Source organism: Hippoglossus hippoglossus, chromosome 7 (assembly GCF_009819705.1).
Source record: "Hippoglossus hippoglossus isolate fHipHip1 chromosome 7, fHipHip1.pri, whole genome shotgun sequence".
Classification (NCBI taxonomy): Eukaryota; Metazoa; Chordata; class Actinopteri; order Pleuronectiformes; family Pleuronectidae; genus Hippoglossus; species Hippoglossus hippoglossus.
The window spans coordinates 15,532,957-15,547,804 of record NC_047157.1 but is presented as its reverse complement, the minus strand read 5'-3'; the positions used below and the strand labels follow the sequence as shown (position 1 = coordinate 15,547,804).

At 45.0% G+C, this 14,848-nt stretch overlaps 2 protein-coding genes across 2 annotated transcripts; one reads left to right on the top strand and one right to left on the bottom strand.

Annotated features, from left to right (window-relative positions):
* Positions 1 to 3,326: 3,326 nt before the first annotated feature.
* wnt10b (wingless-type MMTV integration site family, member 10b) lies at positions 3,327 to 5,948 on the bottom strand. Its single transcript, XM_034591121.1, has 4 exons — positions 5,748 to 5,948; positions 4,913 to 5,175; positions 4,293 to 4,744; positions 3,327 to 4,166 (listed from the first exon to the last, which is right to left on the bottom strand). The coding sequence occupies exons 1-4, from the start codon at positions 5,819 to 5,821 to the stop codon at positions 3,666 to 3,668; spliced, it is 1,290 nt and encodes a 429-aa protein (XP_034447012.1). The 5' UTR covers positions 5,822 to 5,948; the 3' UTR covers positions 3,327 to 3,665.
* A 1,989-nt stretch (positions 5,949 to 7,937) lies between these two features.
* Positions 7,938 to 13,333, top strand: wnt1 (wingless-type MMTV integration site family, member 1). Its single transcript, XM_034591174.1, has 5 exons — positions 7,938 to 8,946; positions 9,159 to 9,264; positions 11,365 to 11,618; positions 11,786 to 12,051; positions 12,172 to 13,333. Exons 2-5 carry the CDS (start codon positions 9,164 to 9,166, stop codon positions 12,661 to 12,663), a joined length of 1,113 nt encoding a protein of 370 aa, XP_034447065.1. The 5' UTR covers positions 7,938 to 8,946; positions 9,159 to 9,163; the 3' UTR covers positions 12,664 to 13,333.
* Positions 13,334 to 14,848: the final 1,515 nt, after the last annotated feature.

Genomic DNA, 14,848 nt, shown 5'->3' with positions numbered 1-14,848 from the left:
ATCCTAATGAATAAGTAAACGACTCGCTGTAATAGGATGCTGAGTGATACTTCCTGGCAGTGGCCCGTCTTTGTGTCACTGATAATGAGGTGACAGGAGGCAAGAAAACACAAGTTGAATTAATATTGTAGCAGGTTACTGACCTTGGGTAGGGATGCTTTAAGATTTAATGTATTTTCCAAAGGTGATGCTTTACATTAATGTGCTCTTACATTGAGGAATCAGGAAGGAACGTCACCTCCCTCCAAGGTGTTGGTTTTTGGGCTGGGTTTGCTTGCTCTTCTCGTTTCTGTGTGGGTTTTTTTTCCAGGGACTCTGGCTTCTTCCCACAGTCCAAAGACATGCAGATTGGGGTAAGGCTGATTGGAGACTCTAGATTGACCATAGGTTGGTTGTCTCAATAAAATGGCCCTGTAATTTTCTGCCGTGTACCCTGCCTCTCGGCCAGTGTCAGGATCCAGCCAACCCAATGGTGACCCTCGAAGGATAAAACTGTAAAGATAATGAATGGAGGGATATAATGTCCATGATCCATATAATGTTTATGCATTGTACAAGCACAGTGAGGAGGTATAACACAATTGATTTATCTCAGATTTGTAAAATGTTTTCTTTTAATCAGGTGTTTGTCCTTCTCTGCCCATAAAGATTTTAAAACCACAACCTTCGCTCAGAAGTAAAAATATGTCTTTAAACTTGAAATAAATAATAATGTGACATTGAATATGATAAACATTGCTATCGCTGGATATTACGATTTTGTTTGTGGCCATATCGTCCATCCTGACATATGAGCATCGACCATTGTTACGAGAACACACACCTGTGACCTACAGCCCCACAGTCATAGGTGAATCCAACATTTATCTCCCTCTTCCTCTCTATTGCGTGTCAGCCAGCCAGTGGTCCAGTAATGGATGTTTTTATCAATTCAGTGGTGAAGGCCGGGGAAATAAAGAGGGGAGCAGATGTTTGCAGCTGCAGACCAGATTACGGGGTGGAGTGGATGGTGGGGGAGCTTGCCGAGTTTGTGTGCGCGGGGAGTTTCGCGAGGGTTACAGCGGGCTCGGGTGGTGGCAGGAGAGGTGGGGTGGGGAGTTATGACTTAAAGGAGCCTTTCCTCTGAAGTGTCTGCCAGCGTGCACCCCAGCAAACACAATCACAAGTCTCGCTGGTTCTGCTAGCTGAACTAATGAGGGCCTGCGCGTTGAGGGCAGGGGCTTTGATGTTCTGGGTAGCTGGCTCCTTGTGTTTTCTCTCCCGCTCTCCTTCTCTGCCTGTCCCACATCAAAAATGAAAGGGGAGTTGAGAAGCAGATGTTTTGAGGCATGTATTTATACAGAGTACACTTTATTCACCCCCTCCTCCATACCCCAGTTGTCCTTTGCTCTGGCATCCCTGCTCTATGTACAGCGATGATCTATCTCTCCATCTTTATAGCCAACTAAACACACTAAATCGCCTTACTTTATACATATAATCATCCTGTCAATCAAAGTGGGTAACTTTTATCTCTCCTAACTTCCTCTCTCTGCCTCCCTCTCTTTAATTTCAGCCTAGTCTGGTTGTCATTACTCGGGGGGCAGTCAATGTGTTGCTATGCATGTGTCTGTGTCTGCAGCGATGAGGGGGAGAATGGGAAAGGGAGGAAAAGAGTGCGGAGAGCTTGGGAGAGAGAAAGCAATCCCAGGCTGTCCACCAACCTCTGTCTCACACATGTCACAGAGTGACAGGAAATTCCCTTTTGCAGCAGCTGGAGGGTGAAATGATAACCAGAAATCCAGTCCTTATTATTCCCCACCAGTCACTGTCTCCTTTTTATTCCTTCGCTAAATACCAAACAGACAGAACAGTTGATTCAGCCACTGGCACTGCCATTCCTCAGGAGTCAAGGGATATTTACCTTAGTCCATACAAACAGGATTTAATTGGTATTAAATCCTATATAGCAGGAGAGGTTTTCCCAGTAGGCCGCGCATGGAGACAGTTTGGATCATCTAAGATATCTAGGAATGCTGCCATCATAAATCCAGCCAGGTGCTGACATTAGCGCTTTGCTGTGTGACTAGAATGAGAGTGCAAATCACTTGGGTCACCAGGAGTTCTGACAGTTCATGTGTACACACCAGCATGCATGTTTTTGATTGTGCATCAGTGCCAGCATTTCTACATGCGAGTGTCTCTGTATGTGAAGCCATGTGTGTTTATGTTTGTGCAGTCTGTCTCCCAGGTAACAGGGACTGAGCGTCCCAACCGCACGTGGTTCAGCGAGTACCTTCCTCGGCTATGAACTCTGGACAGATGATCCCCTCCGATACTCACGCAGCAAAGACTGGTATAGTCACCCCCACTCTCTGCTCTCTTGATGCTTCTCTCCAGTAATAAAAGTCATACTTTAAGGAAACAATATCCTGGGCCATAAAAAGTCCTTCTCTCAGCATGAAGTGGCCATAAAATAGGCTCTCACCTCCCAAATCTGCAGTGCGTAGAGGTTACCCCCCATTTACACAGCAACAGACGCACACTCAAACATACACACAACCCTCAGCACTGGTGCAGGACTAAAGCAAGTCCATCTCTCACTTTGACATGTACTACATGTGGGAAGAATCTAAGGAGTGCTTGAACTGATGAAACAGACAAAAGCAGGCACAGAGCAACAGGGTCTCAGTCATGATTTCATAGCAAAGTGACATATCACAGTTATGCCACGAAGCATATTTATATCATTATATTGACATGAATTCATAAAAACAGGACTAGTGATCGCTCTTGTGAAGTAATAACTATAATACAATGATATAAATAAATGTAAACGATTAGTTTATTCAGCGTTAAGAGATTAGAGGCCTCCATCTGTCTCCAAGAACGCATGTGGTGTCATCTCATCTTGAGTCTTACAGGTAATCAAGCTTTGATAAGCTTAGAAAAGGCATGCATGTGCTTTCCGTCTTGTTGCTTCTGTGAGAACTATCACAAGTATCAGTGCTTCAAACATCACAAAAACCCACTCTACTCTATTTTGCCTTCATAAAACTCTACTCTAGGCAGATTTGGAGACTGACTCCTCTGTCTGAGCTTCAGGTCAGAATATTGTCGAGTAACATAAGATATATTCTGCAGTGAGACTGTTTCTACAACAGCACAGGCTCACAATCCTGAGCCAGCATCAAGCTGTCATTAACAAGAACCAAAAAGACCGGCCCCAACACCATAATAATATTAATATTAATAACAAATTTACAAATATACATGTACGCAGTAAAATACACAGCTATTGTTCAAAGAGATGATTAAGTGTGATGCTATAACAGAAACACTTTTTTTGCTGTTGCTCGTTTTTGTTTTGTGGGATAGAAAAGATGGCGTAGAGGCGGTTTTCATGGCTGAGAGGGCAGCGTCTAAACAAGACAAATGTCATGAATCACCTCTTCAATCTCTGACTTGGCATTTTCAGAATAACAGCGGCTACAAAGAGAAAATAGATCCCAGATGATGGAGTGAAAAAAGGAGAGGTGGGGGAGTAGGGGGTAAACAGATTCTCTGGGAGAGTTACACAAAGAGCAAAACAAACACTCGAACAACAGGAGTGGGCCAAGGGACAGGCTCACAGTCTTGAGTCCTGGATGGGCAAAGGCAGCTGGGACTGCAGAGTGAACTTGAATCTACTTGCACACGTTGACCCAGTCCGTGAGTCGACACTCCTCGCACAACACGTAGCAGCACCAGTGAAATCTGCAGTTGCAGCGTTCGCTGCGTGTCTGTTTCAGGATGTTGTGTCCGCGGCCGCAGCACAGTGAGCTGCAGCTGTCTGTGTTGTAGCTGGTCTTGTTGCAGATGCGTCCTTGTGTACCAGGGGAGTCCACAGATGCATCACGCTCACAGAAGTCAGGAGACTTCTCAAAGTACACCAGCTCTCTGGACATGCTGCGGCGGTGGCCTCCATTGAGTCCCCCCGTGCTCCTGCCGGCGCCGTTTCCTGTTCGAGGGTTGAAAACCCCATTGTTCTTGTTCTGCGAGTTGACGAAAATGGCAGACAGGAACTTTTCCTTGAGTAGAGAACCCACAAGCCGGAACTCTGGAGACACGTGCCAGCAGGTCTTAAACTGACAGCTCCCGGATGTGCCATGACATTTGCACTTCCTCTTCATGTTGTCATTCACTGTCTGTGTGGAGAAAGGTAAGTGATGTCAGCAAAAAAAGAAATGACCTTTTTGATTATAAATGCCAGTGAACAGTGAGTCTGCTTTCTGAGGAGCACTGAGTACACTGTAGATAAGCACATCATTCACCTGTCTTCCCACCCGGTTGTTATGTATCCTCATGCGAGCGTGGATATCTCTTGGAGACCCGCTGGAGTCCAGCCAGTCTCTGGAGAACCTTTCCCCAAAGCGGACGTCATGGCTGCAGCCCCCCCACTCCCAGGTCTCCTGCATGGGGCTCAGCTCATCTGGTAAAGGCTTGAGCAGGGCGGAGGGGTGGGTGGAGCGCAGGTTAGCGGGCAGTTCACCATGGCGACCGTTTAACTCCAGGGGTAATGACCGTGTCATGCCGATGCCTACCCCGCCCTTCTGCAGGGTCTGCAGCTGCAGCTGTGTGAGTTTCAGTCGGATCTTGTCATCGTCCTGGCGACGCTTGGCCTCGCAGCCGCACCCCCGCAGCTTGCCCATGCTGCAGGCCGTGGCCACAGAGTGAGCCACACCCGCTGCCAGTAAGGCCAGGGAGAAGGCACTCTCGCGGTAACCTGGGAGCAGGAGTTGAAAATGGTCAACAAAGTAGCTCTAAAATCGTCCAGAGACTGTGCGTAAATGTCATGCATAATATAATATTTACTCTCTACACTAGGATGAACATTTCCTTCACAAACCCCAGGTAACATTTTGACCACCATTAGCTTTCCTAGGACTCTCACCCCTGTTGAGGATGGTGTTGTGGTGGGGCACCTTGCCGAGGCCCTCCAACGAGGAGCAGTTCCACCGTTGGTCCCTGAACTGGTGCTGACACTCGTGGATGGCCACCTGGATGCCCTGCAGCGCGGAGGCTGTCACGTCGGGACTCCGCACACACATCCGCATCTGACGCTTACTGAGGCCTGCCAGCCTCAGGCACACGGAGTTGGGGGTTAGCACTGGATCTCCTGCCACCTTCAGGCTGAGGATATCATTACACAGCACCCTGCAGAGAGAGAGGGAGGGAGAGGTGGTTGATGGATAGTCAGGGGTGGTCAGGAGTTCATCAGTCAAATCCACAGCAATGTGTGGGGATTTGGAAAGTTAAGAAAATCTGAAAAACCAGTCTGATTTAAGAAGGATATGCGACGAATCTCGTTGGATCAATCTCACCTCCAAGGGATTTGCTGGATACACTTGGCAATAAAACGTGTTAATCATTTGCACACGTATTTGTGTGTCTACTGATGTTGCTTGAATCTGGAAAAAATATAATGCTAAACAGATCATTCAGCCGAGCAGTCCCAAAAGCAGAAAGTAAATAGACAAATACATGTTCAGGAGAAATAACAACAGTGGGACTCAGGATGAATTCTGTATGGCACAGTTCGAACTTGTCAAAGGCAACAAAATCAGCAAACATTGAATCCCAGATGACAGATGTTTCACTTCTCAACTGAACCTGTAAAATGTTGGTTTAAATCACACATCACAGTAAACTTCACTAACTCCGAAATCCACGCAGCCGGACCCCCGCATGTACCACCAGCTCTCCTGGGCGCTCTCAAGTGCACTTACGTTAATGCAGGTGACATAAGTGCTGCTGCCAAAATCAAGAACTGGTCCCAACGGAGTTTGTTTGATAGCTCCATTTTGTTAAGCGTCTTTCGAGACGTGACATTAAACCACTCGTGATGAAGTCCTGGACCGGAAAAGAATATATGGGGGCAAGAAGAAGACGAGTGGAGTATTATCGATGCACCGCCAAACGACCGAAGAGTGAAGACGGAGAACAGAGGAGCTCGGGGGCGAGAGTAAACGGGAGGGGGGAGAGACAGAGGGGAGGGGAGGAGATGCCTCCACAGGCGACTGTTTGCAAAATATTGGCCAATATCAAAGGCGGATCAACAGTTGATCGTTTTATTATTTTCTAAACGTGGTCGCTGGTCCATGCGTAAAAAGACGTCTCCAAACTTTTACGCACGGGCACCACTTTCAATAACCGTTCACACATCGTGTCTCAGCTTCTGTGGTTAATTTAAAATACTGCAAAATATTAATAAGACACTGTTACCTAAATGTTTTTATTGCTGATTTGTGTTGTTTGGGTGGGCGGCTGTAGACTGTGTGGCATAGATCTTTGGGGACCAAGAACAAAAGAAACGCTCCGCAAAATGAAATATGGAAAGTCAACAGAAGATTTTTGTTCATAGAGGGGTGAGTTTAATGATGAATGGGGGGAGGGTAGAGCGGCCGGTTCCACTGTACGACAGGGAGGCAGCAGCAGGCAGGCGGCTCCGCTAACAGACCCTGCAACAATACTGTTTTTTAAGTCATGTGGTCCCCCCCTCCCCTCCTTCCTCCCCTCCATCCTCCCACCTCCACCACAGCGGCTGTTCTTCATTGTTGTGTTTGAAACAACTTCACTTTGTCACGCCAAAGTCTTTATTTCAGGGTATAAAATTCTATTCATAAATCAGGGGAGAGACAGGATTTTTGTGTGATTATTAATCAAATTGTGGTGTCACACGCTCCCACGAAAACTATTTGCAAGTTACAGTTGTGGATTCGTTAAAATGAGTATGCTGCGTTACGGGAATTGAGTTTTAATGACTTTTACGCATAATAAAAGTGATTATATTAATTATGGCCTATATTTAAATTCGTTTGTCATGCTCGGTAACGACCAGGCCTGTGGAACCAGATGCTCAGGCCTTTCTGCACGGACGTTGATGAGGATGTGGCAGCTCCGCATCAAATCAATCAGCATATTGATCTCAGTTAATACGCGCAATATGCGCAGCTACTGAATCCACAGGTCATCAGTAACAATGTTTATTATCCAACGAATTAATTGGGATTTCTCGAACAAATCTCCAACAATGACAGGCGCTGCTGTTGGGACCGATAAGCAGAATGTGGGTTACTTTCATAAAATTAAGTTAAAACCCCCCTCAAACACGGTTCGCACAGTGACACCAATTCATCTAATCTCCTTCCATTCCCTAAGCTGCAGCAATGAAAAGTGCATTAGCATTCTGGCTTGGCGTGTATATCTAAGTGGCTTAAAAAGTGATTTGAAGTTGATTTGTATATAAAAGGCCCCCTTTATCCGGATTGAGGCTTTAATCTGCTCGGTGTCGCATGACTGCTCCAGGAAGCCCGTTTGAGCACCTTCATATAAGACTGGAGTATAAACGTAGGGCGGCTGTCATTAAAGCCTCTTTTTTTTTTTTACAAAAGCCCACTTCCTTTTACTGTCATCAGGGAAAGCGAGAGAGATGGCGAGGAAGGGGGAGGGAGATTATTTAACGTGCAAACCGCTGCAGTGACTAATGTGGGACATGCAAATTAGCAGATAAATGTCACATAATGAAACATTTCACCCGAGAACCAACATGGAGGAGTTTTGGGGACATTTACGCACACTGCTCTCCTAGTCTGGGGCTTATAGATGGAGATGCCGCAAAGTGGCTCAAGCTGTGATTACACTGGGCTACATGTGCGTCGAGGGAGGTCTGCAGGCCAGATGTTTGGAATGGTTTTTATTCTGACTCGTCCCCCATCTTTTCCTGCTCATCATACATCAAACTTCTGATTGGAGACCGTATTTAATCTCTCCCGCGTTTCAGAAAAAAAAAAAATTCTAGCCCAGCAGGCATGTGTGAGTTATAGGACAACTGAGAGCTTATTGTGGTTAATTTCTGCATTCAAGAGTTGTTGTGCGTGTGCGCGCGCGCGTCTTGGTCTGTAAAGACTGGTGATAATAGTTTTGTTTATTGGGCCCCTGCAAATTTGTATCTGAATATATAGAGACACAGTCACAAAGGCACAATATAATACATAAGTATTAACAACATTAGAGATATGATGAGTAAAATAATGTTTTTTAAAAAGTGTGTAGTCAGTAGGATCAGTCTCAAACGGAAAAGAGAAGCTATTAGTCACTGCACATTTTCAGAGCGCGTTAGCAGAAAGGAGGAGGAGATGCGGTTAGGGAGTGGGCTATTCCAACCACCGGGTAAAAAAGGCCAGTTTTAGATGGCTCATATTCCTCTGTAACTGTATTGCACCGTGACACCAACTTTGAGCAGCGGCGGAGCACCAAACCCCGGGCGCACCCACAGCAGCATCTGCACCAACACATCACTGCTCCCGGGGCACTTCTGCTTTACGCACGCAGGACTGGATGTGCATGGAAGCAAGAGGGGGGAAACTACTCTCAGCCGCCGCACACATTTGCATGGAATCGATTCTGTGATGAGATGACCGTGAGATTCCACCAGTAGCCTAATATGCGCAACACTGTGGATTGCCCTCGTTTTTTTTTTTTCTCTTCCTTTCTCTTTTCTGCCCAGTTGTGTTTCCTTATTCATTGTGCGCCCTATGAAGAGCATTAACTATCCCTCCCTCCAATCCTATTGAAAGGGCTCCGAAAAAAAACAGAGGGAGATGAGAGCAGCAAATCCCTTTTTTATTCCCCTCGTAGCGCTCAATAAGAGAAGAATGTGTTGCCTATCAGTCACCGAGGGGATCAAGTCTTCGGGACTGTCCCACGCGTTCAATGCGCCGCGCAGAGCATCACTGAGAGAGACAGAGTGAAGAAGAGGAGGAGGACTGCAGCAGCAGCAGCAGCAGCAGGATCAGCAGGAGCGGGAGCATCCTGCCCGGACACTTCACATCATTTAGCAACCTGTCTCCACTTAACATCCATTCAAGCCAATCATAGGGGCTGTCTGCTTGTCTCACCTCTCAAGCCCTCTCACTGGACTCTGTGGTGAGTATTCATCCACCTTCGGTCATTTTAATCACGCAACACTTACATTATTAGAAATAAGCAAGTGAGTTTATGCAATTTAAAAACAACCTAAATGTCTATTTTTAATTGTTCTTGTTTTTAAGCTGACGGTTTATTTAATGTTTTTATTTTTATTTTTGCGTAATTGTGCCTGAGTGTCGTTGCTGATTGTTGATATTTTCCTCCTGAAGACACGATGAGGAGTCTGGCGCTGCTGCTGGGGGTGAAAGCCGCTTGCATCCTGCTGGTGTCTTCGCTCTCAGGCACAGGGGCCGTGAACAACAGCGGCCGGTGGTGGTGAGTTCAGCGGCACTCGGAGGCCTGCATGAGCCTATATATATATATATATAGATATGATGATGATGTATTCATTCACATGTCAGCATGCTGCCATAGAAATCTCCAGTTAAACGCTGGCTGGAGATGGGGAAGACCATATGAACAGGCTCCTTTATTGCTGCGCGCTTGGAATAATGTACTAGTTTTGGCACCGCTCACAACTTCTGTTCAGCCTCTGAAAAAAAGAGCCACCACATGATCTTGTGGGATTTCATTTCCAAATTACTCCACGAGCACAGCTATAAATTATTCAACTTCTTTTTTTTAAATTTTTTATATTTTGGCATCATTTATATGAGATTGCAGCTGACTCTATTTGACAATAACATAACTAAATTTCTAAAAGTGTAATTACAGTTTTACCTTTTTTTTTTGTGGTTGGTGTGATTCCCCCCCCCCCCCCCACCCCTCCGCCTCCCCGTCATTTGGACAATGTGGTTTGAACACAAGACATTTTTCAATCCAATGTGGGACAAATTAAATATGGATTTATTTCATAGCCCAGCTGAAAGGAATACGAGGTTTCAGCCATGCTCGTGTTGATCTAATACTGTAGCCTGCATTCCTCTGTCCATATACTGCGACCTGAAACTACAACCAGCCAGTTGCACAATATTTTGTACGAGAAAACAAAACCAAAATCCGATCTGTGTAGTTTTGCTTCAGTGGGATTATTGTCTTGCTTGTTTAAACATCCATAAACTGTGGGCTGGGTTTGTTGAGGTAATGATTTCAACAAAGTTTTTGTCGTTTTTGCGGTGCCATCAGATGGGCAGCATTTTGCGCACAGCGTCCCTGTTCAAATATTTCAAGATTCAGCTGAAATCCAAGAAAACAGCTAGAGAGAGAGAGAGAGAGAGAGAGAGAGAGAGAGAGAGAAAAGAAAAGGAAAAGAATGGGAATGAGGAATGAGGGAAAACACCCCAAAAAATCCGAGATCATTATTAATCTTCCAAGCACTCACCACACAACTGCCTGCCTGGGTCAGTCCTCTCAACAGGCCCAAGACTCGCACGCTTTTCCGGATAATAATGCTTAACAGGAGACAGCCATTAAATGTTGACACAGAAATCTCACAGAGAAATGCCAACGAGTTAAGTGGAAAATTAAACAGCCTGTGAACGGAAACACTAGAACTGTTCGATCACAGAGAAGAGAGCCAGTGATCCAACATTTGTAAAAAGTTAAAGGAGCACAGGTTTGGACACTTATAATATAATATTTTATAACACAAACTGAGTTGTTGATTGAGTGGTGATCAATATTTTTACATGCTACTCTTTTTAAGTTTTTTGGCAAAGAGGATTTTTAATTTCCAGCATGCTTCTTTTATTGAATAGCCAACCATTTTGACTGACTGGACACATTTGAACATTGAAATAACGAAACATATTTTTTTGTTAATGAGTTTGTCCAAGTTTGAAAAGTGTATTATGCCAGGCCAGGCTACAAAAAGCCACCAAGTCTCAGATAAAACCTTTTATTTTGAAGGAGCCAGTGCAGAAGAAATCATACTGTATACCATGTGTGGACAAATCTGTAGATTTGTGGTCAATGTGCAGAAGAGTTTAGTTCACTTGTTTTCTGCTTTTGGTTCATAACCAAGAAATTAACAAGTGATATTTAACAGGAAAATACAGATATGGACCCGTGGAGAAGTGAGCACTCTAACTGTGTCCTGATGAGTGCATGACTGATACTTAATATTATAATAATTAGAAATAAACATTCTGGTTTAATTGAGAGGAAACTCGAGCTATACCCGTGTCAAGTGATTTTAATGCAGCCAGAGGTGAAAATATTTCAGTTTCATGTTATTTGCCAAGCCAGAAACCTGCATTTTGTCTCAGACTCACTGTCTCCTCATGGTCTTGGAACAGCATGTGTCACTGTTTGTTATTGTAGTACATAATGAAAACAGTAATTTTAAAAAGGCACGTGAGATGCCAAGACACTTCAGTTTGAGAGTTTAGAAGGTCACAGAGAGAGCTACATGCACACACTGCCAGCTCCTTCACTCCTTCACTCTTCATTGTCCTTGTCCTTGTCTTGTGCCAGGGGTATTGTCAATGTGGCCTCCTCATCCAACCTCCTCACCAATTCCAAGAACGTGCAGTTGGTCCTGGATCCAAGCCTGGCCCTGCTGAGTCGTCGCCAGCGACGGCTGATTCGCCAGAATCCTGGCATCTTGCATGCCATCGCCGCTGGGCTGCACACCGCCATAAAGGAGTGCAAGTGGCAGTTCCGCAACCGGCGCTGGAACTGCCCGACCACCCAAAGCCCGGCAGTTTTTGGCAAAATCCTCAATCGTGGTAAGACTTTCTTGTCTTTCTCACCAGGCGATATTGGACAATTTAGGGCAGGATGCAATAGAATCACTTTTGTGCATTTTAAAAGTTTTGTTTGCTAAATATTTTCCAATTTTGGGCGAAAAAGGTTCGATCAATTCTAATGGTAAGTCGTGATATTGTTTCTTCAGGTTGCCGAGAGACAGCATTTGTATTCGCAATTACCAGCGCAGGGGTGACCCATGCTGTGGCTCGCTCATGCTCAGAAGGAGCAATTGAATCGTGCACATGCGATTACCGCCGCCGAGGTCCTGGAGGGCCGGACTGGCACTGGGGGGGCTGCAGTGACAATGTGGACTTTGGCAGGATGTTCAGTCAGGAGTTCGTGGACTCCAGCGAGCGAGGCAGAGATCTGCGCTACCTCACCAACCTACACAATAACGAAGCTGGAAGAATGGTAAGGATTTGATACTCCAACCTGCCATGTTTTGTTTGTTTTGTCAGAATTCCCAAAAGTGTTTGTGATTTCCACTATGTGTGCGATCTCATCAGTAGCCTTTGTTCTTCCTCTGTGCAGACTGTGTCTTCGGAGATGCGTCAGGAGTGTAAGTGCCATGGCATGTCAGGCTCCTGCACCGTACGTACCTGTTGGATGCGCCTGCCCAGCTTCCGCACAGTGGGGGACTTCCTTAAAGACCGCTTTGATGGAGCGTCCAGAGTCATTTACGCCAACAAGGGAAGCAATCGAGCCTCTCATCGAGCCGACCCCCGCCACCTGGAACCTGAAAACCCAGCTCACAAACCCCCCTCTGCCATGGACCTGGTCTATTTTGAGAAATCACCAAACTTCTGCTCCCACAATGGCAAAACTGGCACTTTGGGAACCTCTGGTAGAACATGCAACAGCTCATCTCCGGGCCTGGATGGGTGTGAGCTGCTGTGCTGCGGACGTGGGTTTAAGACCCGGACTGAGACTGTGACTGAGCGTTGCAACTGCACCTTCCACTGGTGCTGCCATGTCAGCTGCTTGAACTGCACCAGCACACGAACGTTTCACCAGTGTCTATGATGACAGGTGGAAAACCAAGTGAATATTCAGGCATATATGAAGGGCAAAGAAGAAGGTCTTTGCAAAACAGGTATTTGGTTGAGACAGCGACTAGCAGGCAGGTGGTTGGAGATGTTAGGTAGAAGCTAGAGAAGCTTCCAGGTTGGTGAACTATTACAGGGAAAACTTTGGCACAAAAACGCAATCAGTAGTTTTTAAGAGGGAGGAGATGGAGAAAAGCACAAATACAACAGGTCACAGTGGGAGAACATGTGCTTGCTCTTAAGCATAAAGGTATTTAAACACTACAACTCTCCATGTAGAAGGGAAATCATCCACATCTCTTGAGTGTTTGCACTGTAGTGCACAAATAGAAACAGAAGATAAGGGACATAGTGATGAGGATGAGGTTGCACCTGTAACCAGGTACCACAAACCTCCTCTCCCCTGCTGAGGGAGGAAACTGGACACAAAGTCTCACAGATGGTTTTTGTGGAACAAGAGCCACATACATTCTCTCATAAACTGGTGGAGACCTCAAAACAGAGGGAAGTTATTTAAAAAGAAAAACAAATCTATGTTTTGTTTTCTTCTGCTGAAGTTTTTTGTTTTCATATGAAGTTAATCTCCAGCGATGTACTCTCTGTTCCCAAATTGTGTAATTCGGTTCTGGATGCAGCCGAACCACTTAGAATTTTTTTTATTAAGATTTCTCTTGAGTTAAACAACACCTCAACCATAACTTGCCACTCTGACTTCGCACAGGATGGTCCTGATGTTGCACGACTTGGACCGGTGCTTGCCACGTAAAACAAGAAACTGAGAGAGGCAAATTCATTTGAATGTATTATCAATACACTGAATATCACTGCATGTAGTGGGGCAAAACCGAGGAGCCAACATAAAAATGTACATAAAAATAATACAAATAAATTCTTAGTTAATGAGCTAGTCCAGTTAGTAGGAAAATGTGTATTACGTCAGGCCACGTCTCAGTTAAATCCTTTTATTTTGAAGGAGCCTGTGCAGAAGAAATCATACTGTATATCAGCTAAGAGAACCAAAATACTGTAAATATTAAAATATATGAATATATTTATAATGACATCTCTTGTAAGTGTTGCTGTATGATTTATGCACATGTCAGTGGCTGGAGAATATTCTATCATTAGCGTCGAGTCAGGAGATGTTTGGATCTCATGCCTTTTTCTGTTTTGGTGTAATGTAGCTGACACAAATCCGACTCTTACTAGAAACAGAACATTATCACTTTTTTTGCTTGTTTCCTGTAAAAACCCTTGTGTTTGGTCATGCACTGAATATTTACCTTTTTATCACTGTAAATATGAAATATTTATTTCTGGGGATTTTTTTATACTTTTATAGAGAAATGTAAGAGAAGACTTTTTTTTTTTAGATTTTAATCAAAAGATTTAGGTGCCAGCTGGTTTTGTATTGTATGATAGAACAATAAAGTCTATATTTTCAATTAAGTTGCCCTCCTGAATGTGTCAAAAGATGCTATTATGCCTGTTGTGGTTTGTGTTTGAGATAGTTTTGACAACCAACAAAGTGAACATATAAGCCTATCCCTGGGTGTCCTCTGCTTAATCCTATTACCACCACCAAAGCAGCCTCTTTCCCCCGGCTCACAAAACATCCCTGCATCTGTGCTCCCACAACCACAGAGACGGCCCCAGCTTATCCAGCCACATACCTTATTTTATACAGGATTTTACTGCATTGAAGGTTTTTGCTTCATTTGTTTAATGTCGGAAAGAAATAAAGAAATAATGTGAAGAAAAAAGAATGCGCCCTCCCCCTCGGACCCCTGGCAACCTGACCGACCACGGGAGTTTGGAAAGCTTCGCACTTTCTCTCGGGCCCACCGCAGAACAGGAGCAGTCGGGGTCATCCAGACAGAACGCAGTGGAGACGCAGTGAGGCCACCAACGCACACCCTGCAGCCCAGAAGTCCAATTAACAGAGCCGCAGAGTTGTAGCTGCGAGGGCAGACCGGGTGACGTACAGTAGCACCAAGGACAGTGATGAGGAGGACGAGGGGCTGCTTTGCTTGCGCCATTAAATTAGAGGTTAAGTGACAAACTGAGGAGAGAGTTCAAGAGATCAAGAGAATCCAAAAAACAAACTAAGAGCAAATTGAACCAAAATACTGCAAATTAGGGCGACCGATGAGGTGGTCAGC

Bases quoted from the DNA above. Each gene is read 5' to 3' on its own strand.
- wnt10b (XM_034591121.1), bottom strand. From the start codon at position 5,821: ATGGAGCTATCAAACAAACTCCGTTGGGACCAGTTCTTGATTTTGGCA. The intron at 5,176-5,747 runs GTAAGTGCACTT...CTCTCTCTGCAG, and splicing joins CTTATGTCACCTGCATTAAC to GGTGCTGTGTAATGATATCC. The intron at 4,167-4,292 runs GTGAATGATGTG...TTCTCCACACAG, and splicing joins ACAACCGGGTGGGAAGACAG to ACAGTGAATGACAACATGAA.
- wnt1 (XM_034591174.1), top strand. From the start codon at position 9,164: ATGAGGAGTCTGGCGCTGCTGCTGGGGGTGAAAGCCGCTTGCATCCTG. The intron at 11,619-11,785 runs GTAAGACTTTCT...TTGTTTCTTCAG, and splicing joins TGGCAAAATCCTCAATCGTG to GTTGCCGAGAGACAGCATTT. The intron at 12,052-12,171 runs GTAAGGATTTGA...TCCTCTGTGCAG, and splicing joins ATAACGAAGCTGGAAGAATG to ACTGTGTCTTCGGAGATGCG.